General features: G+C 47.3%; 2 protein-coding genes across 3 annotated transcripts in view; one reads left to right on the plus strand and one right to left on the minus strand.

Moving 5' to 3' along the window:
- Positions 1 to 447: 447 nt before the first annotated feature.
- Positions 448 to 12818, minus strand: COPS7B (COP9 signalosome subunit 7B). 2 transcript variants are annotated; one of them, XM_079978284.1, is made up of 7 exons: positions 12677 to 12818; positions 9751 to 9927; positions 8383 to 8458; positions 6218 to 6306; positions 4309 to 4511; positions 4094 to 4199; positions 448 to 740 (listed from the first exon to the last, which is right to left on the minus strand). In XM_079978284.1, the coding sequence occupies exons 1-7, from the start codon at positions 12728 to 12730 to the stop codon at positions 582 to 584; spliced, it is 864 nt and encodes a 287-aa protein (XP_079834410.1). In that variant the 5' UTR covers positions 12731 to 12818; the 3' UTR covers positions 448 to 581. The 2 variants fall into 2 exon arrangements, with proteins under 2 accessions (XP_079834410.1, XP_079834411.1); XM_079978285.1 differs by lacking the exon at positions 12677 to 12818 and adding an exon at positions 11391 to 11529.
- A 4450-nt stretch (positions 12819 to 17268) lies between these two features.
- Positions 17269 to 22767, plus strand: part of PDE6D (phosphodiesterase 6D) — a 28750-nt gene continuing 23251 nt past the window's right edge. Inside the window, exon 1 of the mRNA XM_079978342.1 lies at positions 17269 to 17468. Coding sequence (XP_079834468.1) covers positions 17416 to 17468 — 53 coding nt within the window. The 5' untranslated portion in view covers positions 17269 to 17415. The remainder of the gene's footprint in view (positions 17469 to 22767) is intronic.

Raw genomic sequence — 22767 nt, forward strand, 5'->3', positions numbered from 1 at the left:
CAGCCCGACCCCCCTGCAGCGTGAGGTAGAGAGTTGCACCCTAAGACAAAACGCCGTTGTAAAGGAGCAGGGGAAGTAAGAAGGTAGCAACAAGAACCAGTGCCTGGGCCAGGGGCACGGCGTCACCTTTGGTATGTGGCAGAGCTGGGGGTCAAGTGAATAAATCCCTGCCTCCCTCCCTCCTGCCACCTCTCCCAGCCTGAAGGCGAATCTCACTCCCCGGGGACCTCTGCTGCCAAGGAATGTGGAGCAGGGCAACCTGGGGAGGAGGCCGCAGCTAACGGCAGGAGCCCCAGGGGAACTGTGCCCTGCTTCTGCCTCCTGTCCCCAAATCAGAGAGCAAATGGTGCCCTTGTGTTCCTCAAAAATAAAAAGGAGAAAAAGAAGCAGCTACGGTGCTGAAGGGCTGCCCTGAGTGACTGCGAGCTTGGCAGTGTCCCATGCTGGTTCAAACATGGACCCACCTGGGCCGCCCGCCCGCACAGCCTGAAAGAACCCAGATCGGCTCACAAGCTGCTGCTGGAAAGAGGAGCCAGAGTCGCTCAGGGGCCCTGGAACGCCCTGCTGCCGCCGTGCAGGCATCAGTGGCGGCTGGAGACCAGCCCTTTGACCTTGGACATCTTCTTGGTGGGCGGCCTCTGCTCTGTGTGCGGGGGGCACTCCCGTTCCGCCAGCTGCTGCTCCATCTCCTGGGCTGAGGAGGAGGCTGTGGCTTTCAGCGTCTTCTTTATGTTTGTGACCTGCAGGGGAGGAGAGAGGCAGAGAGAAGGTTTCTTTGCAAACACGAAACAGCGGGGCACCCCCATTCCTCTGAAGCGCTAGTGGAGGACAGAAGTTTTCTGTATGAAGTCGAGGTGCAGGAGGGGGCACAGGGAGCCAGAGACCACTAGGGAGGAGCAGGGAGCTCAAAGGGACATCGGAAGCAGCCTCAGACTGGGCCGAACAAATCAGCCATCTACCCTGGTGTCAGGGACTGGCTGGACGAAGGGGAGTGGTGCAAGGCAGCAGCCAGGGAAGCCCAGAGGAGGAAGGCTCAGAGCCAGGACACTGAGCAGAGGTTAGAGGAGGAAGAAATGAAATTGTCAGTGATGCAATGGAAGAATTTGTCAGACTTTACACTCTTGGCAGAGTTTGAGTCCCAACAGATATCGGGGAAGTTGAAGTCCCCCATGATTACTATTTATTTCTTTTTTGAATGTTTGGTAATCTGCTCTAGTAAGGCATCATCCAAGTCTTCAGTCTGGCTTGGCAGTCTACAGCAGACACCCACAGTAAGGTCACTGCTGTTTCTGTCTCCTACAATTTTTTACCCCCATACAGTACTCTCAACCTGCTTTTCATGCTCCTGGTCATGGATTTCTTCACAAGTGCACACATCCTTTATATACAATGCTGCTCCTTCTCCCTTCCTGTTTGGTCTGTTCCTTTTGAACAGGTTATACCCTTCAATTCCTACATTCCAGTCATGAGTCTCATCCCATTAGGTTTCAGTAATGCCTACCAGGTCGTATTTGCTGTCCTCTATTAAAAGCTCTATTAAAAGCTCAGGACGCAGGTGGCGCTATGGGTTAAAGCCTCAGCGCCTAGGGCTTGCCGATCGAAAGGTCGGCGGTTCGAATCCCTGCGGCGGGGTGCGCTCCCGCTGCTCGGTCCCAGAGCCTGCCAACCTAGCAGTTCGAAAGCACCTCCGGGTGCAAGTAGATAAATAGGGACCGCTTACCAGCGGGAAGGTAAACGGCGTTTCCGTGTGCGGCTCTGGCTCTGGCTCTGGCCAGAGCAGCGATGTCACGCTGGCCACGTGACCCGGAAGTGTCTCCGGACAGCGCTGGCCCCTGGCCTCTTAAGTGAGATGGGCGCACAACCCCAGAGTCTGTCAAGACTGGCCCGTACGGGCAGGGGTACCTTTACCTTTACCTTTATTAAAAGCTCCAGTTCATCTTGTTTGTTTCCCATTCTCTGTGCATTTGTGTAGACAACTGAAACCATGAGTTGTCCCCTGCAGCTGGTTCCTTCCTGTAGTTTCTTGCCTTTTAGCAGGTTTCCGGAGCACCAGCTCAGTTTCAATGAAGCCATCATCCCCATTTCCAGGTGCTCTTTTGTTGTTCCTATTGTTTTTCCCTCCCCCTCAAGATCTAGTTTAAAGCTCTCCTGATTAGATTCTCCAGACTCTTGGCGAACACATTCTTGCCAACTGCTGTGAGGTGCAGCCCATCTCTCGCCAGAAGTCCGACCTCAAGGAAGCAAAGACCATGATCCAAGAAGCCAAATACTTCCTGACGACGACACCTGCGCAGCCAGTGGTTTACTCAAGTATTTTCCTCTCTCTTCTTGGGCCACAGGCTTCAACAGGAAGGAGTGATGTCTCTTCAGCTCCCTGCCCAGTGTCTCATAGTTCCTTGCTGTGTGTGGCAGTATTATTAGTACCCACATGAATCAGAAAGAAGGCGTAGTAGTCAGTGGGCTTTATAAGACTTGGCAACTTCTCCGCCACATCGTGAATCTTTGCACCTGGAAGACAGCACACCTCCTGGGACATCCTGTTTCCTCCACACACTACTGCCTCTGTTCCCCTCAGTAGCATCACCCTGACCTTGTCTCCTCCTCCTCTGGGGAGTAGCAGGAATCATTCTATGGGCTGTGCCTTCCAAAGGCTGCTTGGAGTGTTCTTAGGTCTGCTTCTGTTGTTCTCGAAGTCTTCCCCTCTTGTTTATTGGAGCTTATTTTGATATTGTTGGGACAAGTTACAAAGGCTGGAAACTTATGGTTTGAGTACTTCCTACTCTTTCCTCCCAGCTTGTCATCTCTGGGCTGCAATTCCCTTTCTCTGGTGTCGTCTCCACAGACGGTAGCAAGTATGTTATCAGCATACTCATCCACAGTCAGTAGCCTTGGATCTGATGGGGTTAGATCAAGAATGCAAAAAGGCTCTTCCAAATCCATCTCCTCCTGTCTTTCTGCTCTGGGGGGGTTGTGTGTCAATAATCGTTCTGTGCACTGTACCTTTCACAGCCACCTTCTGAGTGTCTTCTGAGGTTGGCAACTGCAGTCCTAGCTCCTCTGGCCCAGAATCGGCGTCCACGGTGAGAGTACGGAAGCGATTTTGCAACTCTAATGACAAAGTGTGGTTTGTGACTGTCCTACTTCTGTGTGTCGCATTCCTCCAGGGGTTAGACCAGGCATCTGCAAACTCGGCCCTCCAGATGTTTTGGGACAACAATTCCCATCATCCCTGACCACTGGTCCTGTTAGCTAGAGATGGTGGGAGTTGTAGCCCCAAGACATCTGGAGAGCCAAGTTTGGGGGTGCCTGGGTTAGACTCTTGCAATGGGCAATCTTTCTCTACCCTGGGGACACCCCATCTATCTTGGTGCACAATCTCAGTCAACTCAGCTCTATCAAGCAACTCTGCATGTTTTCCTGTTGCTTGAGGTGTGGTTAGGCTGGCCTCAAGTTGCTACACCTTCTCTTCCAGCAAGACAACCAGCTTGCACTTGCTACTAGTGTACTGTTGCTTGTTCTCTGGCAGAATAACAAACATGGTCACTGCAGCAGCTCCCTCACTCTCCATGTCTCTGGTCCTATGCACACCAATAGACAGAACTCTTGGCCTCCCCTTTAAACTCCCCTGCTAAACACCCTTGCAAATGCCCGTTTGCGAACTCTGGTTGTGAGCTCCCAGGATCTGCACTGAGCTAAGTTTATCAGGCAACAGAAGGACTGAATGACCAAATAATGTGAAATATAAAGCGCTGAGAAAGGTTTGAGAGGAAGAACCTAAGAGGAGTGATTACGAATTGTTCCTTTTTAGGCAGTAGCATGCTGCCCTCTAGAGGCCAGAAGACTCACAGGCGCCATCCTGAGAAGAATGGATAAACTTCAGGATTGATTTTGAGCATTAGTTCCCACAAAGCTAAAGTATGGACATCCTCTAGGCTGGTTAGACCAACAGGAGAAGATTCCACAGGAATGAGCGAAGGTTGCAGAGGAAAAGGCTCAACGTTCTTGAATTTACTCCAGTCCGTTTGGAAACGAGGGCTGCTGCTTGCTGCTTGCCCTAGAGAATGGAGACATTAACGGGGGGCCCATTACCTACCTCTGTCTCTACCTGCTGCTGGGTTCGGTTGTGGTTCTCTTTGTATTGGTTGGCTCTAAGCACCTGCTGCTCAATTCCTAACAGAACTGCTTCGCACCCATCACACCTGTAAACACAATACTTGCGCAGTCAATGTCAGAGAGATGGCAGGAGGTGGGGCTCTGCCTAAGCCAAAGAGTGGGAAAGTTGGGAAACCCTGTCGGGGGGCAGCTTACCATTCGTGGAGTGTTTTGATGATGTTGCTGATGTCCTTCCTCTGGATGTCCCTGCCAATGCAGAAGTCCACTTCCAGCATCTGGTTGCGCTGGTCCAGCTTCCCCTGGATGATGTCGGTGTAAACGGCTTCGATGATCAGGTCTTCCAGCTCTCGCAGGTTCCGCATCTCCAGGTCATTCAGTAACACCGAGTAAGGAATACACTGGGGGAGAGAAGGGAGCTCAGGTGAGAAGCTGCCATTCGGGGGCAGAGACCAGCAGGAAGACCCTGGAGCCTAGACTAAAACATGCTTTTGTTTCTAGGTGCGCTGCTCACCGTTTTATAGGATACCTGCCAACTTCACACTTAGAATCACAGAAATGTAGAGTTGGAAGGGACCCCAGGGGTCATCTAGCCAAAGTCAATTCAGGAATCTCATCTAAAGCATCCATGACAGATGGCCATCTAACTTCTAGCAGCTGAGATGATCAGAACTTCAGTTTCTCAAATACCTTAAGGAGCGGGATTCAACTAAGTTCTTGCGTGCATGGAGCGAGGTCATGCTTGTGTAATGGGACTACACCCCCTCAAAAAAAATCTGTTCTGGAGGGTTAGGGAAAACCCCAAAACAGGTTTAGGGCATGAAGGGGAGAAATCTTGTTGCTTGTGCAGGCATCATTCCCCACGTACAAACCCCCATGCAGAGGTATGCTGGATTCACCCAGAGTATCTGTAGGACAGGGACAAAGGTCAAAAATGCTGGGACTGAGCCATCAGTGGCTAGCATGCAGTGGGGGTTCCCCAAAGGCAGAGGGCATTTAAGAGGAAGGCCTAAGTTGAAAAGGTTTGAGAGAAACGGAACTAAAAGAACATGGCAGATGTTAGATATAACACAGCAAGGGCACATCATGCTTCACTGGGGAGCACCAGGGATTCAGAGGCAGTTTCCATTATTACTCATGCGCTGCCAACTAGAAGACAAAACGTTACCCAAGCCCCATCCATGAAATGCATGAAGGGTGTGCTGTAATAGCAGTACTTATGGCACTACAGCCCGGCTTAACCTGTTATTACTTGTTGTAACCTATCTGCTGAAGTCAATGAAAAAACTGCTCCAGTTCTTGCTTTTTTCCAGAAATACCTAATGGGATAGGTGAAGGTAAAGGGACCCCTGACCATTAGGTCCAGTTGTGGCCGACTCTGGGGTTGCGGCGCTCATCTCGCTTTATTGGCCAAGGGAGCTGGCGTACAGCTTCCGGGTCATGTGGCCAGCATGACTAAGCCGCTTCTGGCGAACCAGAGCAGCACACGGAAACGCCGTTTACCTTCCCGCCGGAGCGGTACCTATTTAGCTACTTGAACTTTGTGCTTTCGAACTGCTAGGTTGGCAGGAGCTGGGACCGAGCAAAGGGAGCTCACCCTGTCGCTGGGATTCGAACCGCCGACCTTCTGACCGGCAAATCCTAGGTTTAACCCACAGCGTCACCCACGTCCCTCTACCTAATGGGATACAGGGCTACTATTATTCCTATTTTTTAGGGAGAACTAAAGTTGACACAGATACCTAGCCGTCCTTGAGTTACACCATGGAGTTACGATTTGGGAGAGATGGCAAAGGATAAACGATCAAGCCATCTGATAACTGATCAAAGGAAACCAAAGTGATTCAGGCATAAATGTTTCATTTCAGCAGCTGCTCTCTCTGCTTCCCCCATTGCTAAAAAGCTGCCTGAAAGCACCAGGGATTTATGTCCCATAAGTCTATTCTACACCCTTTGGCTCTCAAGATCAACAGGAGATGTCGAAAGTCCCAAAAAATTCATATATGCATGCATGTGTAGACACACATTTACACACACTGTGTGCGCGCGAACACACATATATGGAGGTTTGCCTTCAAACTGGCTGGTCTTAGTGCCAATACTTTACCTTCATTCTGGAAGCTAAGCTGACAATAGTTAAGTGCTTTAACTTGTTCTTCTGGGCCCCTGTTAGCTCTGGCAGGTTAGTCTTGTTTGCTGTCCAAGAAATTGAATTAAAGAAAAACTTCAGGTTATGGGCTTCAGTTGAATTACTCAACGCTGCTGACTTCATTCACACAACTTTGAGCCACATTCTCTGCCGCACAGAAGAATGCTCCCACTTCCCTACAGGCACAGGCAAATGGAGAAGCATGGGGCGGTTTTCAGAATACGCACCTCTGAAAAGCAGAGTCCGCATTTCCCAACCTGATAACCTTCCTAAATGTTTTGAATTATAACTCCCATCAACTCAAACCAGCATGGCCAATGGACAATGGAGTCCAAAACACCTAAAGGGAACTAAGAGTGACATGGACTGTCACTTCACTGAGTTCATATATTTATAACCAAAAAGAGAAAACCAGAGCAATGTGGCTTTAACTCTCCTTAAGTAGGAAGCAAGTGAAAACCTGGACAAGGCAGAACTTTGTTTCCAGTATCCACACATTTCTCTTCATTTTTTAAAAAAACAAAACAAAGGGGTGGAACAGGCAGTATACTACTGGGTATGAATTGCTAGCCAGAATCCATGGATTTTGCACTGATATCACACAAGGTTTCTGAACAGTTTCTATTCCCTCCATTGTGCTTCACCAATAAATCCATTTTGGATCACCATTCACAGTATCCCAGTGTTTTAATTACAAAATACCATGAGGAGGATACCCACCCTCACAGAACCAATTGTCATAAGATGGTTTGAGCATGTGAGAACCACGCAAGTGTTGTGTGTTTTGCAAAGATTATCCCTTTAAAAGATTTGATGCAGAATGTATGGCAACTTTAGAAGACTCAGGCGGTAAAATTTGGATGAGAATCAAGTTTAGGCACAAGTTATTGACAAGGCAGATTTGGTAAAAGGAAAGTTTCAAATCTCATTATTCTTAGAATGTCCTTGAAATCTGCAAAACGGGGGAGCTGGAAAACTTTTGGATAGAGAAGCAGCCTGGCACTGGGAACCAGTGCAAGTCACAGCAAATCAGTTCAGCTGGACTGATAAAGTAACTTCCTATGAAACATTTGGAGCCACCCAAGTTCACATGCTCTGTTGGAGGAACTGGCCACGGAGGAATGGGTTAATTTCTTTCAAGGGCAGAAATCACCCCAGGTATGAGATGTTAACAGGTACAAGGTCAACCAAGCCAGTTGTTATGGCAATGGCTCATCAGACAGTCAGTGAGCCTTGAGAAGTGAATCTGTGTTATGTCTTGAATTGCTGGAGCAACAGAAATACTTTGTATTTGTATGCATATATCTGCCGAAGTCAAAAGCCAACAACATCCAGTTAGATCTCAGGCAACAAGGCTTAGAAAGACCTCTAAGGACTTGCTGAACCCATAGTATGATGCATTAATGCAGTTTCGCATGTTGCTACATTTTTAGTGCAGAGCAGAATAAATTTATACTATTTATAAAGTGCCTGAAATGTTACATGCTGTACAATGATATACTTCAGAGTCAACAGTGAAACCGGAAGGAAGGGTAAAATTAGTAGGAAAGAAAAGTGCAGGGCTCAGAAGAGACCACAGGGGAAGAGCAGAAAACAGACAGAAAGGGGAGCAGGAATGGACGTGAAGCAAGAGGAAGGAATTGTGATAGAAACTGAACAGGACAACCAGCTACCAGAAGCGCAGCTCCTGCTCTGCTCTTGGACAATTAAAAGATCTGCAGTGCAGCGTAAGGAGTGCAAAGCCAGGCAACTGATGGTCTAATCACCAGCAGTCTGGGAAATGAGATGAGATGGGAGGCAATGGGAACAGAACTGCACGATAACAGGAGAAAAAAAGGGGGAGAAATGGTATGTTAACCTATGCTATATTTCTACACTGCTTTTCACTCAAATGAATCCCAAAGCGGCTTACAAATAGGGATAGAAATAAAATCAACAAACGGTTTTAGAGATGAGCTCCATCTGAAAAGGACAGAAATTTTGTCTGAAGGAACTAAGGCAGGCAGATCTCGCAGATTTTGATATCTTCCATGAACTTGGCCAAGGAAGAAACTGGAGATGTCAAAAGCCAATGAAGACACAGTAGTGTTAAAATGTGTTCTAGAATTGCAGCTGCCTCTTACCTACATAGTCCGGGTATGTTCCATAGGCAAAGAGATTCAGCAGCTGAAAATAAGCAGCGTTGGGACCTTCGGCAAGCTGCATATGAAGAAAAAAGAAAGGAAGAGACCCATTAGAGTGCAATTGAGCCCATGGCTAATTAAGTATTAAGACTATTCCAAGGGTTATCAAATTACACTATTGCAAGCTTGCTTAAATCAAGGAGACAGCACGGTCAAGGCCAGATGTTTCAGCAACGGAGCTTCGTGTTTACCAGGTTCAACCTTGGAAAATGGCACTGCTAAAGCAGCGTTCACTAAAGTGGGTGCCCTCTAGAGGTTTGGACCACAACTCTCATCATTCCTGACCATTGGACATGCTGGCTGGAACTAATGAATGATGTAGTCCAAAGCGTCTGATGGGTACTGTGCTGCTGAAGACCACCCTAAATAAAAGAAATTCCATATTCATTGTTCCACAGAATCTTCTGGCACACAGACTGTGTCGACTTTGCAGGCTGTTGCAGGATCAAGGTCTGTATAAGCCAACATATGAACCAAGTACTGCATTTTTCGCTCTATAGGATGCATCCGACCATAGGATGCACCTAGTTTTAGAGAGGGAGAACAAGAAAAAAAACCCCATCCCTCTCTGCGCAGCGTCCCTTCAGCGAAGCGGCAGGAGAAACAGAGCCCCTTCCATTTCTCCTTCCGCTTCGCTGAAGGGTTTTCGCTGAAGCGAAAGCAACACGAAGCCTCCGGAGGCTTCAGGCGGCTATCCCTGAAGCCAGGAGAGCAAGATTTCAGTTGAAGCAACCCTCAGCCTCCGGAGCGTGGCGGGAGCACTCCTGCTGCGCTTCAGAGGCTTTGCGTTGCTTTCGCTGAAACCATGGAGCCTGCATTCGCTCCATAAGACGCACACACATTTCCCTTAATTTTTGGAGGGGAAAAAGTGTGTCTTATAGAGCAAAAAATACGGTACTTTGGCCAGGCACCCACAGCACCTTCCAATATGCCACTTCTTGCCATTTTGTCAGGACCAAGAAACTATGGTTGATGGCTTCAGAACAAGTTAAGATGTTCAGCCATGGTTTGAAGTTGGGTTAATGCCCTGGCTTGTTCTGAAGCCATAAACCATACGGCAGGCTTACATGTAATGCTCAACCACGATTTAGAACAATGAGCATGAGTTATAATGAGCACAAGAGAAGACTTGAGCTCCCACACTCCACTCACCCACCTACCCAGTACAACCTGGAAAATTACCTGAGCAGTTTGCTTTCACTTTCCACAAAACTTGAGGTGGCAATTTAAAACAAATTAGTTAAGCAAGCCAGCAGCATAATTTATGGTTTGACACTCACCAGTCTCTAGGAAATCGGTCACACTCACCTCTTGCACATTTGTTAATTCCAGCAGCTCACCAAAGACATAAACCCCAGGGGCCTCCAGCACTTGGCTGATAAGGGCAGTCAGAGCTGATCCACTGGTGCCTTTGGCTAATAAAATAAACTGCTCAAGGAGATTACAGGACGGTTTCTGTTCCCCTGCCATTCTAGACGCTTTTACCTTTCAAAGAGAAAAAGGGGATAAATCACTACTCAATCACTGCTAAGAAAGAATATGAGTGTGGCCAAGGTGGCAAATGTGACTCCGTGCTTCCTGCTCAAAAAAAGGTAATCCAACAGAAGTGAGAAGTTTACTAATGCACAAAGCAGCAGCACCTCAACTCCAAACACAACTGCATAAAGGCTTGCAGAAGGTTGGGAAACAGTAGCTGAAGAGTATTGCTTATTGAAGGACACAGCCTACATTACTTCAGTAAGGGAGTGGGTGAACCCTTGGAAAATATATCTCTAAGTCCAGAGAGCCGTGGAAACAACGCCAGAATTGTAATCAACATAAATCATTTCAGAATTGCTTCCCAATCCTGTTCCTGCATTTCAGCTTTTAAAATACGGCTGTGAACTTTCCCCTTGATTCTACTGTCCCACCTTTCTTTCATATGCTTTGGTTTTTTTTTACAATCAAGAAGTGTATGAATTTCATTAAAACAAACAAATATCCACCCGCCCTCAGGGGAAGAGGTGAAAATTCCCTTTTTGGAGCATACAATGGTACTCAGTTTTCGAACATAATCCATTCCAGAAGTCCGTTCAAGTTCCGAAACATTCGAAAACTAAAAGCGGAAACCTCAAAACGGAAGCCTCATTTCCTGCTTGACTTCCGAGGCGTGTTCAGAAACCAAGGCATTTACTTCTGGGTTTTCGGCGTTTGAGTTCCAAAGCGTTCAACTACAGAGGGGTTTGAAAACCGAGGTACCACTGTATGTATTATAAATACAGTGGTACCTCTGGTTACATATGCTTCAGGTTACAGACTCCGCTAACCCAGAAATAGTGCTTCAGGTTAAGAACTTTGCTTCATGATGAGAACAGAAATCGTGCAGCAGTGGCGCAGCAGCAGTGGGAGGCCCCATTAGCTAAAGTGGTGCTTCAGGTTAAGAACAGTTTCAGGTTAAGAACAGACCTCTGGAACGAATTAAGTTCTTAACCCGAGGTACCACTGTATGTGTATGTATTACATATATGTAACACACACACATTGTTTTTATTATGTACTTTGTGGTTTTATTCTGCAGTGACCCACCCAGAGATCTTTGGATGAAAGGCGAAATACACACTTAATAAACAACAACAACAATGCATAAGCCCCCCTCCCACTGCATATATATATATATATTATGAAAGGCGGGCGGAATACACGATAAATAACAATAATGCTGCACACGCTCCCTCCCACTGCATATATATTATAGGTCACACGCACAGGAGGGGAAATGGGAGAAAGGCGGTCTTCTTCTTCTTCTTCTTCTTCTTGCGAGGCGCTTAACGGGACCGGGCAACGAAGGACGGGCGGAGGGCCGGTGTGCTTGGGGGGGGGGCTCCCTCTTCCCACAGCCCCCCGCCCGGTGAGGGAGGCCGCCATCACGAGGCCCCCCAAGGGCCACCCTCCCCTGCCGCAGCCCCTACCTGGCAGCCCGGCGCGCTCCCTTCCCTCCTCCTCCTCCTCCTCGCTCGCTTCCTCCGCCCGTGCCGCACCTCAGGCCGCCATGACAGCGGCGGCGGCGGCGGAGTAGAAGGAGGCGGCGCAGAGGGACCGGCAAGAGCGTCGCGCGCGTGCGCCGCCGCCTCCGCTCCGGCGGGGAACTGCCTCCCCCGCGAACGAAGGTTCCACCTGGGGAGACTCAGCGCCGCCTCACATTATTATTATTATTAAAATAATAATAATAATAATAATAATAATAATAATAATAATAATAATAATAATAATAATAATAATAATAATAATAATATATTTTTTACAATCAAGAATGTATGAATTTCATTAAAACAAACAAATATCCGTCCGGGGGAGAGGTAAAAATACCCTTTTTGGAGCATACAATAAATAATAATATTTAATAATAATAATAAAAATACAGAACAATTGCACGAAACAATAAACCTCCCCACCACCACACCACTATACATAGATACTGATACTGTATAGTTATAGGTTGTATTTTTATGCTGTGAACCACGCTGAGATCAACAGGTGAAGGCATCCAAATAAGTATAATTATAATTATACGCAGCCCCTCTGGGCTGCTTCCATAATATTCATTATGATTATACATATTACTAGAACAGCCATCCCCGCCCGGTCCTCCTCCCTTAACACTCTGCCGGAGTTTGCACATCTGAAGGCTGTATTTCGATAAGTAATAATAATGTGGTTTTAATAATAATAATAATAATTGTTATATTTATCATGCTGCCACCAACCCCATCAAAAAAAAACAGGCGCCAGAGCAGTTCACAGAAATCTGAAATAACATGCAATGATATAAATGTTTGCTTTTTTAAAAAAAAGGAACCCTCCCCATATTACTTTTTAAAGGCTTTTGCACACAATAAAAGCACCTGTAACGTAGCACAGATAAACCTAACGGAAGCAAAAATAAGGGGTGCTCTACATTTGGCGGGGCTTATGCACCAGGTAAATAGGCATAGGGTTGCGGCCTAGCAGCCCCATCCCTAACCATGAGTCCTGTTGAATTTCGTGGGGTTTATTTCCAAATTAAGTGGGGTAAGGCCCAGTCCTGTGGGAGGAGGGCATGATGAAGCCAATAGTTAACTTCCAAGTAAAGGCATGCAACGAGAATCTTGCTGTGCAAATGCTCTTGGCAGCCCGTGAGGCCTAAGCGCATTCACGCCAGTGGATTTAGCAGCGTGGTTTAGGGTATGGTTGTTGTTAGAAGAAAACCTTGAGTTACCAGGTTAACAGCAGCACCAAATTTCTTGACATTCAAAGACGGGCAGCATCCCATTCTCCCCCTAACCCCCGTGGCTCAAATCACAGTTTGGTGATGTCCGCAATGTTGCCAGCCTTAAAAGGCAGAGGGCAGGGCACAGCTAGCAGTGGGGAGGTCCAGAAAGAAGCTTAAATGTTGGTTTCAATGTATTGGGGAGGGGGAGGGGGGAAGACCGCTTCCACTTGTTGCAATGGTTCCTTAGAAATTCGGATTATAGCAATGATGCGCAGGCGTTTCCCCCACTTTGACTCACGTACAACCACGTATAGGTGAAGCACTGGGAAATAAATAGATTTAAGCTGCAAAGCAGCCCCCAAAGGTAAGAGAACTGCAAAAATGGTGCAAAATGAGCGGAAAAGCAGCTAGCAATCTCAGGATCCTTTGCACAGAAATTTCAGGCGTGTAGAGAGTGAAAAAGGAGAGTTGGAGAAAGCGATTGTGGAGGAATTTGGCTGATTTTTGTGGATATTTGGTGGTGACTGGGAGTGGCTGCCGGGACAATATAACACTGGTCCTGAAAGATCTATCTACATTGATTCCCAGTATGTTTCCAAGCACAATTCCAAGTGTTGGTGCTGACCTTTAAAGTCCTAAACAGCCTCGGCCCTGTATACCTGAAGGAGCATCTCCACCTCCATCATTCAGCCTGGACACTGAGGTCTAGCTTCAAGGGCCTTCTTGGTGGTTCCCTCACAAACTCTCCAAGTGTCCCTATTTTCACAGGGACAGTCCCAGATTTACAGAAGCCGTCCCAGTTTCTGATTTGATCCCAGAATGTCCTGCTTTGCTTAGGACATCCCTATTTTCTTCAGAGAAATATTGCAGGGTATGGTAAAGGTAAAGGTACCCCTGCCCGTACGGGCCAGTCTTGACAGACTCTGGGGTTGTGCGCCCATCTCACTTAAGAGGCCAGGGGCCAGCGCTGTCCGGAGACACTTCCGGGTCACGTGGCCAGCGTGACATCGCTGCTCTGGCGAGCCAGAGCCGCACACGGAAACGCCGTTTACCTTCCCGCTGGTAAGCGGTCCCTATTTATCTACTTGCACCCGGAGGTGCTTTCGAACTGCTAGGTTGGCAGGCGCTGGGACCGAGCAGCGGGAGCGCACCCTGCCGCAGGGATTCGAACCGCCGACCTTTCGATCGGCAAGTCCTAGGCGCTGAGGCTTTAACCCACAGCGCCAGCAGGGTATGGTAGGATGTCCCTATTTTCATCAGAGAAATGTTGAAGAATATGGAATTATCCGATCCCCGAGCAATCTGAAGGCAGCCCTGTATTTTTTGTATTTTTTAATATATTTTTATATATATTGGAAGCCACCCAGATTGGCTGGGGCAACCCAGTTAGATGAGGTGGGGTATAAATAGTAAAATTACCGGTATTTATTATGGAATAGGACATTCCTATTTTCATCAGACAAATGTTGGAGCGAGAGGTGAGGTTACAGGGAGCCAGGCAGAGGGCCTTCTTGGTAGTGGCACCTGCCCTGTGACACACCCTCCGAGCAGATGTCAAGGAGATAAACAGCTGTGTGATTTTTAAAAGACATCTGAAGGCAGCCCTGTTTAGGGAAGTTTTTACTACCGGTATTTTTTGTTGGGAGCCGCCCAGTGTGGCTGGGGCAACTCAGTCAAATGTTGTTGTTGTTGTTGTGCAGCAACGAAAAAGAGCAGTATCAAACTCCTAAGGGCAGTTCGTATCCTATGTTCAGAGAAGATTGGTTGCAGAGGCAACAGGGGGTCTGGTGGTGCAGGACAGTAACTCAGCAGGAAGGAAGATTAAGCTGTCAGTTAGTTCATACTGCACATGGGATTAGGCAGGAGAGAGGGGACCACCACCTTGTCCTTTTAACTCGGGCAGCAAAGTGTCTTGCCTGGGCCCTGCCCTGCCTTGATCCCTTTAATTTCAGAGAACAGCTTTGGTCCTATCCTACGGCTAAGCGCCCTCTGAGGGCTCCTAAGGTAACCTCGCTCAGTAAAAAGATGGATGCTCATCGACCAGCAGTTGCAAGACAAAAACAAGCATTGATCGGTCTCTCAGAGATGAAATAGAAGTATCTCTGCTTTGCTACAGCTCCCTCAGCTCTTGAAGACTGTCTGCTTTTAATGGCCTGCTAACAGGGTAAATGGGTAAAAACATCAGGGGGCCAACAAGCCTGTTTTCTATGTGAGAAATGGAATTCTGGCTTGCTTGAAGGGCAAAAGCTCAATATCCTTCCATTTGAATTCTGCCATGACTTTTTTTGGTTAAAAAATATGTATATCATCATAACTCTCAGTCCAAGTAAATATGGGGGGGGGGGGAAGTTGCTGCCATTTATCTGTATACATCTCAACAGCAAGAAAAAGCTTTTCCCTCTGGCACTAAAATGTGTGTGTTGGGGCTCACTTGTGCTCTAAGGTTTTATAATCTTGTGATGTTTTTATTATTTTATTGTACACCCTGCTGATATTCTTAAGTGGCAGTTTATAAATATTCCTACAAATAAAGATATACAGAAACACGCCCCCAATGTATATTATCATTTAAAAAAAAAAATCAAGTACAAGCGTTGAATGTACAATCCTATAATTCTGTGAAAGAGCAAATCCAACAGGGTGGGATGTATGGCTTGACAGTATAAAAACGCTGCATGCACCACACTCAAAAATAAAAAGGGATATTTATTTTTAAGATAGGAAAGATGACCAAACATCATAGAATTGAAGTCCACCATCCGGCCATGCAGGAGTCAGAGCTAACAAATCCATAACAGGTGGCTACCCAACCTCTGAAAACCTCAAGTGAAGGAGAGTCCGTCCCCAAGGGAATCTGTTCCACTGTCAAACAGCTCTTACCTTCAGAAAGTTCTTCCTAATGTTTAACTGGAATATGCTTTCCTGCAATTTGAATCCATTGATTCTGGTCCTCCCCTCCAGAGAAGCAGAAAACAAGTTGCTCCATCTTCCAGGTGACAACCCTTCATATATTTGAAGGTATGGTATCACCTCTCACCTCCTTCCTGGAGGTTTTTAAGTAGAAGTCAGATGGTCCATCTTTAATGGGTGCATTAGCTGAGATTCCTGCATTGCAAGGAGTTGGACTAGATGAACCTCGGGGTCTCTTGCAACTCTAAATTTTTATGATTCCGTGCATATCAGGAGAAATTCACCAATGAATTTTCAGAGAATCGTAGAGTTGGAAGGCTTCTAGTCCAACTTCCTGCAATGGAGGGGAAAAAAAATAAAAGATTGGTTGTGTCGTGGAAATGTGAAGAGCTGAAACTTAAGATGAGAAAATGAGATGAAAAGATGAAAAATGAGAAACTGAGAGAAACCCAAGTGAATGGATTCTCTCATTCCTAAATTGGGTGTAGAGGAGAAAACTAAGATTAGACCTGAATGCTTATGAGAAGCAAAAAGCACAGCCTGTGATGGTTTCATCGGAACCCGGCTGCATGGCAAGAATTTGTGACGATCATTTCACTCAGGGTTACTAAGACGGCTTGTATTAACACAAATATGGTAAGAAAGCACTTCTCCATTCTGCCCCAAAGGAATCTTATTGAACTTCTCAATTTGTGGGTTGACATTCAGCGGCTTTGTCTGAGAGTCTCACTCTGAACTCAACTTCTAAGGAAGGGAGCTTTAGTCCGCTGAAGCCTCTGCTATATATAAAACATAAATTTGCTAGCCTGTTCCAGCACCACAGGACTCTGCTCTTTTTGCTGTCATTGGCCAGTATAGCTGACCCACAAAAAGGTTTAAAAAACATTTAAGAGTAGTATAGTCAAATGAAATGTTTTTTATTTGCAAAATATGTGTAGATATTTTTTTCAAAATGAGAGCCAGAGAGCATGAAGCTGTGATATTGAGGACAATCTTAGTTGTGATCCAGAATCACCCTTCAAACAAAGTGCTGGAGAAAACTTCTTCATAATTATAATTTGGTAATGATTCATGTTATTATGTAGCTGCATTGTTTTGTACTTTCTGGATTTCCCATGATCGTATTATAAAGCAGTTGTGTTCTGTGTTATAAATCCAGCACAGCTGGGAACTGTTCATTTTTCTTTTCCAAAATATATATATTTTGTGACAGGAGTAAATTTTTATTCTGAAAAGTGTGGCCCCTGGTTTGAAAGAAAAGAAACCCACACAGGACTGGACCCACAATCTCTCACAACTACCGTAAAGCCACACACGTGTGCGTCAGGCGATGATCGCGTAACGTGTGAAGGATGCCCGCGTGTCTAGCGCGACCCGCAGGTCCGGCCGCCAGGGGGCGCTCTTCACCCAGAGGCGGCCGCTTTCCCCGCGGGAGGGACGGCGCGCCCGCCTTCCGACTAAGATTGTCCTGTGGCGACACCCGTCCTCCCCCGCCGCCAGGGGGGGCAGTCAGTCAGTCAGTGAGGCGTCCCTGCCTTAGCGACCAGCGGCGAGGGAGGCGGGGCCACCACCGCCGCTAAACCCGCGGATTGGTCACCTGCGTTGCCAGTCGCGCGCGCGGGGGGGGGTGATTGGCTGGCTGGGCGGGGCCAGCCGGGTCCAAAGCGGGTTGGTTGGTTGGTTGGTCTGTCTGGGCTCAGCGGCGGGCGCAGCGGGGTCCGGGCCGGCGCGCTCTCGCCTCCTTCCGACGCCCCCGCCCAGGTCCGTGAGGGAGCGAGAGCGGGAGCTCAAGGCCGGGCCGGGGGGCGCCCAGCCCAGCCGCGAGGAGCGGGACCATGTCGGGCCAGGAGGAGGAGCGCGCCAAGGAAATTCTGAGGGGCTTCAAGCTGTATCCGGCCTGGCTGGGGGGGGGGGGGCGGGCGGGGAAGGGGGGGGTAATTACGGTAGAGAGATTGTGGGGGGCGCGCCAGACGGGGAAATACGGTAATGGCTAAATATTACTATAGGCGGTTTTAGCGCGGGGAGGGGGAAAGCAATGCATGCATGGGGGCGTGATATTCGGACGGAGCGTCAAGAGTTGGAACTACGGGGTGTGCAAATTCCTGCATTGGAGGGGGTTGGACTAGATGACCGCCGGGGTCCCAGCCAGTTCTGCAGCCCTGTGTCTGGTACGCCTAACTGGTGTAGATGGGGCGGTGTGCTTGCAGGGATATGCACTTGCAGGACTTAATTGGCCGGGGCGTGGGGAGCTGGGTGTGTAAATGTTCCCTTGTAGGCGTGTGCAAGTATTGGGATGAATGGGGCATGCCTGTTAGGGGTGTTCAGCGAGTCAGTGGAATATACTTGGGTGTGATTTAAGGTGTTCCTGGCATGGGGAGAGCGCCAGTAGCCGGTTTTGTGTCTTTGGGGGTGTTTGGGAATGGTCTTATGTCTGCAGCAAGCCTTCCTCCTTATGCACTCTCTATGGGCAATGTGAGATGGGGACTTTCCCTCTGTTACAGATGCTCCTCAGTTTTAGTCTGCTGGAAAGGGGTCTGCGGTAAGCTTCAGAAGCACATTGACGTGTCTGTTTGTGGCTTGGCGCCAGCGGGCCCTGGAGCTTGGCAAGTTTGCAAGGCTTCCATATAGGAGAAGAACTGGAGATCTGGAAAGAGCCAGAAGCTGCGGCTCCGGCCCTGACCTCCTCCATTGCAAGATTCTATAGATGGGAGCCTCTGCGGGATTAACCCACATAATCCAGATCATAGTGTGCCAAGAGCAGGAATGGGTGAATTGCAGGAAAGGGCTTCCAGAGCACTTGAGCAAATGGGCCCAACTCGGCCTGATCTGAGAGGTGGTAATTCGTTTACCCAGCAATTTGTACTTTCAAATGACAGCTGTCTTGGGCTGCGGTTCTAGGTATGATTACTTAGGAGTAAGCCCCATCAAACTCACAGGAATGGACTTCTGAGTAAGTGTGCCTAGGCTTGACCTATTAGTAGCTATGGCCACTTCTCTCTCTGCCCCCTGTTTCTTTACCATCATATACCTAGGAGAGAGAGAAATGCAGACAACATCCTGCACGACAGTCAGCTGACTGCCAGTGTTTGCAAAGTTCTGTGCACTTTGTCACAGGTACATCTTTATCTGCCTGCCACCTAGCACCATATAGATATTTAATATGTTTTTACAGTGGTACCTCGCAAGACGAATGCCTCGAAAGGTGAAAAACTCGCAAAACGAAAGAGTTTTTCGTTTTTTGAGTTGCTTGGCAAGACGGATTTCCCTATGGGCTTGCTTTGCAAGACGAAAACGTCTTGCAAGTTTGTTTCCTTTTTCTTAAAACCGTGCATTCACTTCGAGGAGCAACTCATAGCACGCGGTGTGGTAGCCTTTTTTGAGGTTTTTGAAGACTTTGGTGATTTTTGAAGCTTTTCCAAAGTCCGTGCTTCGCAAGACGAAAAAATTGCAAGACGAAAAAACTCGCGGAACGAATTAATTTCGTCTTGCGAGGCACCACTGTATTAAAAGATTTTTCTTGGGCAACAATAGACCACGCACAGCCTCTCTTTTCAAGTCATAGAACCATTCAAGCAGATCAGTCATTTTCAGAGTGAGATGCTTAATGCTACAGGCAGCATGGGTCTGAGGGGAAGAAAGAGGGAAAATTCATTCTTTTACATGGTATAGGAACAAAGCTTTTGTGTCAGCGTCACATAAACGGGTACTTTATTTTTGCTGGCGATGCAAAAATCCGGAGGGCCCAGGAGGTTACACCCAGTCCTTTTTTGCAGTACCAGCACCTTTCCCCCCAAATGTTAAAAGTGTGGCACTTACTGTGACAACTTCATGATAACAGCCAGCATCTTTTTTTCCTGGAAAACAGGAGCACTGGTTACACCTGGCGCCAAGTGTGATATTAGGTATCAAGTAGGTGGGTGCAGCCGAAAGGAGAGAACTGGTGGGCCTGGTTAGGCCTGCAGGCAAAAGCTTCTCCCTCCCTCTTGTCTTTGGTGCCACTTGTTTTGAATGGTGGCGGTATAAAGCAATCAAACTTCCAGCTCAGGGAGGTGCCATGCATTAGAACTGAGTGTCTGTAGTTGGTAGAAGGAGGCATTTGTGGGGATCACTACTTCGTCTCCAATGGGAACTCTGGCCAGTATGGTTTGTGTTGCCAAGAATGCAGGCGGTGGACGGCATGCCTCTCTGGTTTGCTTTTGAGTATGAACACAGCACATTTGGGCAGCCTGGGGACTGTTATCACACACAAAGTGGGCTCAAATGAGCTTACTGAACTGCGGGAAGTTTCAAACACAGGCTTCCTGGCTGAAGCAGAACCTCATCTGAGGACCCCTGTACTTGATTGGTATGCTTTGTACAACCTGTGTTCTAGCCCAATTGTGTTTGTGGCAGTCTGTTTTTGTTTGGTGTTCACAATTGGAGGAGTGGAATGGTTCTTCTCTAGGGCAGAGGTCAGTATCCATAGGGAGTGGCTCAGTAACGCTGGGTAAATAACTTTCCTGAGAAACTCTTGCAGCCTTTCTCTAATGTCTCTAAGAGTTTTTATGCACTCCCAGCTGGCAGAGGCACATTTCATTGCAACTGCACTTGAAATTACCCTGACTTTTCAAAAGTTATTTCACTTTGCAGTATATATGGGGTTCTTGGTTTTTTCTTTTTTAGGAACTTGGTTGGATGCATGGTCAGCTAGGCTTCTAAATAGCCGCCTACCTGGTCACCTATGATATGTTAGGATTTATTCCAGGTGACCAAGAAGTAAAACTTTGCAAAAGATCTTCAGCTGATGGACCAGTATAATGTTAGGGCAATCTAGTAACTCTGTGAAATTCACCTGCAAGGCCAGACCTCAGTTTTTAGCAGAAGTGGCTCATTGTTTTTCTTCTGGTTATGAGAACTAAGAACTAGCTTGTAGAGGAAAAAGCTGTAACTTGCCATGTAGGCCCCAGGATACTACATGAGACGCTGCATCATGGTTACCAATTTCTTCAGCCCTTGTTTATGAGCCCTTGTTTCCTGATGTTTTTCAGAGCTAGGGAGGTGTGGACAAGATAGATTGAGAAGATTCATAGTCAGCAAGAACTGAAGGCTTGATGAAAGTTTGAAGACCACATTTTGAGTTCCTTGCCAGCAAGGTGTCATTTGAAAATAGCGCCAGGGAACCTTCTTTATCTGGGCCCTGAGAGAAGTTTCTCACATCCATCACACACCCCCTCCTAACAGTGAGACCTTACTTTGTAAGTTTCCTGATGTGATTCCTCCTCTGCGATTTTTGTATTTGTGCTGTGGCTTTTCCACGTCGGGATTGGTGTCCTTGCAGTGTGCTCACCTTGGTCCTTTTGGCTTCGGTGGAGCTGTTCAACAAAGCTGTTTCTGATAGCAAGCTACTTGAGTCTGACGCTGTACTCTTGGAAAGCAAGCCATGCCCTGAGAGAAGAGATAAAGCCACCAGTATATTCTCTGCAGTTCAGCTGTGCTGAAGCAAAGGCTGTTCACCGAGCTTTCACATTCTCCCTTGCCTTAGATCAGGGGTGGGCACTTGTGTCCCCGCTGCAGTTGCTGGGCATCAGCTCCCATTCTCCCTTGCCTTTGGTCATGCTAGCTGGGGCAGGAGTTGGTGCCCAGCAACTTTTGGAAGGCTGCGGGTTGCTCACTTCTACCTTAAATCTTTGTGCTTGTCCATCCGTCCTTTTCCATCCTTTCCCCTTTTTGGTTCCAGAGCTCGTTGCTCTGAAATGTGAAATTGCAAGCAGGCAGAGTACTGTACCACTTAACAGCAGCATGCCACACATCTGACATAAGAGCTTCCAGGTCACATGAGGCAAGTTCCAAGCAGTTATGAGCCTTGACAGTTCTCTCTCCCTCTAGAAATTAAGTGGTGTCAGCCACCCTTTATTTTTTCCCCCTCTCTCACCCAATTTCTTTGGAAGCAAGTGACATTAGCGAGGATTGGATAAGCTTGATTCTTCTCTTTTCCCTCTGCCCCCAGTGGAGGCTTTTTCAAAGCAGGGGGTTTCGGGAATGTTGGGTGGGAGACTCCAGAGAGAGCCTATTATTGTACTACCCTCCCAGCTCTGGGATTTCCAGAACTCTTCTTTGTGTAGGTGATGCCACAGTCCTTTAAACTTTCTCACAGTTGCTTCTATTTACTTCTGCGTTGCTCAGGAAGTTTTCTTTCAAGACATGATGAATATAGACATAGCTGAGGGAATCCACCCTCTGACGCAGTCATTTTGGACAGTGATTTCCTTCCTGTAACAGTAGTAATGCAGGGATGTTCTGTGGGAATAAACCTTGGGCCTGAATAGTTTGGCCCAGACTCCATGGATTTAAATATTCACTTAATGGGATTTGTGTATGTGATGTTTTGGGTCTGCTTGGTTGGGCTTTGCTCTAAGAGAGAAGATGTGGGTTCAGAAGAGTTGAGGACAGTTTGGTTGTGTGCTTTTGTTCAGTATTCTGAGCCTGAGTATGGGAGCTTTTCAGTGGGGTAGGAGATGGGGGCTAAAGGGCGGAGATAAAAATTATGTAAAATAATATAGTTGTGTGGTCATTTGCTTGTTCACCAGCCTGTGGGCAACCACTCATGTTGTCCCACTGCCACATGTACAATTTAACCCACAAAAGTGTGCCTCCTGAGAGCAGATCCGTGCATGGGATGATGCCCTGGTGTGTGTTAGGTCTGAATAAACAGCTGTGTGTGAATCAGAATTTGCTCCTTTTTATAAGGAAGCAAAGAACTTGCCAATAGGTCAGATTGTGGGCTGGTAGCTGTTGAAGTGAGGGTTCCTACAGCCAGCTCATACTTGATTGCTATCTTACTTAGGGTTGCCATATTTCAAAAAGTGAAAAGAATCTCAAAGAAAGAAAGAAAGAAAAGAAAAGCAAAATGTAGACTTCTAACATGGGTTGCCATACATCTGGATTTCCCCAGTCATTTCAATGATTTCAGCCTGGACGTTGCTTCCGACTGCCGTATTCCGGCTATGTCTGTGCAAGCTCGGTGGGCAGGCTGCCCTGGTTGAGTTCTCTCACCTTGTGGAAACTCAATTCTCTGTATGGTCCTGCCAAGTGACCTGAAGAATCTGATTGTGCACCTGGTTGAGATTTCTGGTAAAACGACTCTGTAGCCATCTTAAATGTCTTCCTGCTGACCAATCTTCCCTGCAAAATGTGGGTCAAGTTGTCAC

The sequence above is a fragment of the Podarcis cretensis genome, assembly GCF_951804945.1.
Source record: "Podarcis cretensis genome assembly, chromosome: 5".
Classification (NCBI taxonomy): Eukaryota; Metazoa; Chordata; class Lepidosauria; order Squamata; family Lacertidae; genus Podarcis; species Podarcis cretensis.

Excerpts from the sequence above, each read along its gene's own strand:
- COPS7B (XM_079978284.1), bottom strand. The coding sequence starts at position 12,730 with ATGGGATGCTGCCCGTCTTTGAATGTCAAGAAATTTGGTGCTGCTGTT. Across the intron at positions 8,459-9,750 it reads AATTAACAAATGTGCAAGAG|CTTGCCGAAGGTCCCAACGC; the intron begins GTGAGTGTGACC and ends CTTCATATGCAG. Across the intron at positions 4,512-6,217 it reads GCTTAGCTTCCAGAATGAAG|TGTATTCCTTACTCGGTGTT; the intron begins GTAAAGTATTGG and ends TCTCTCCCCCAG.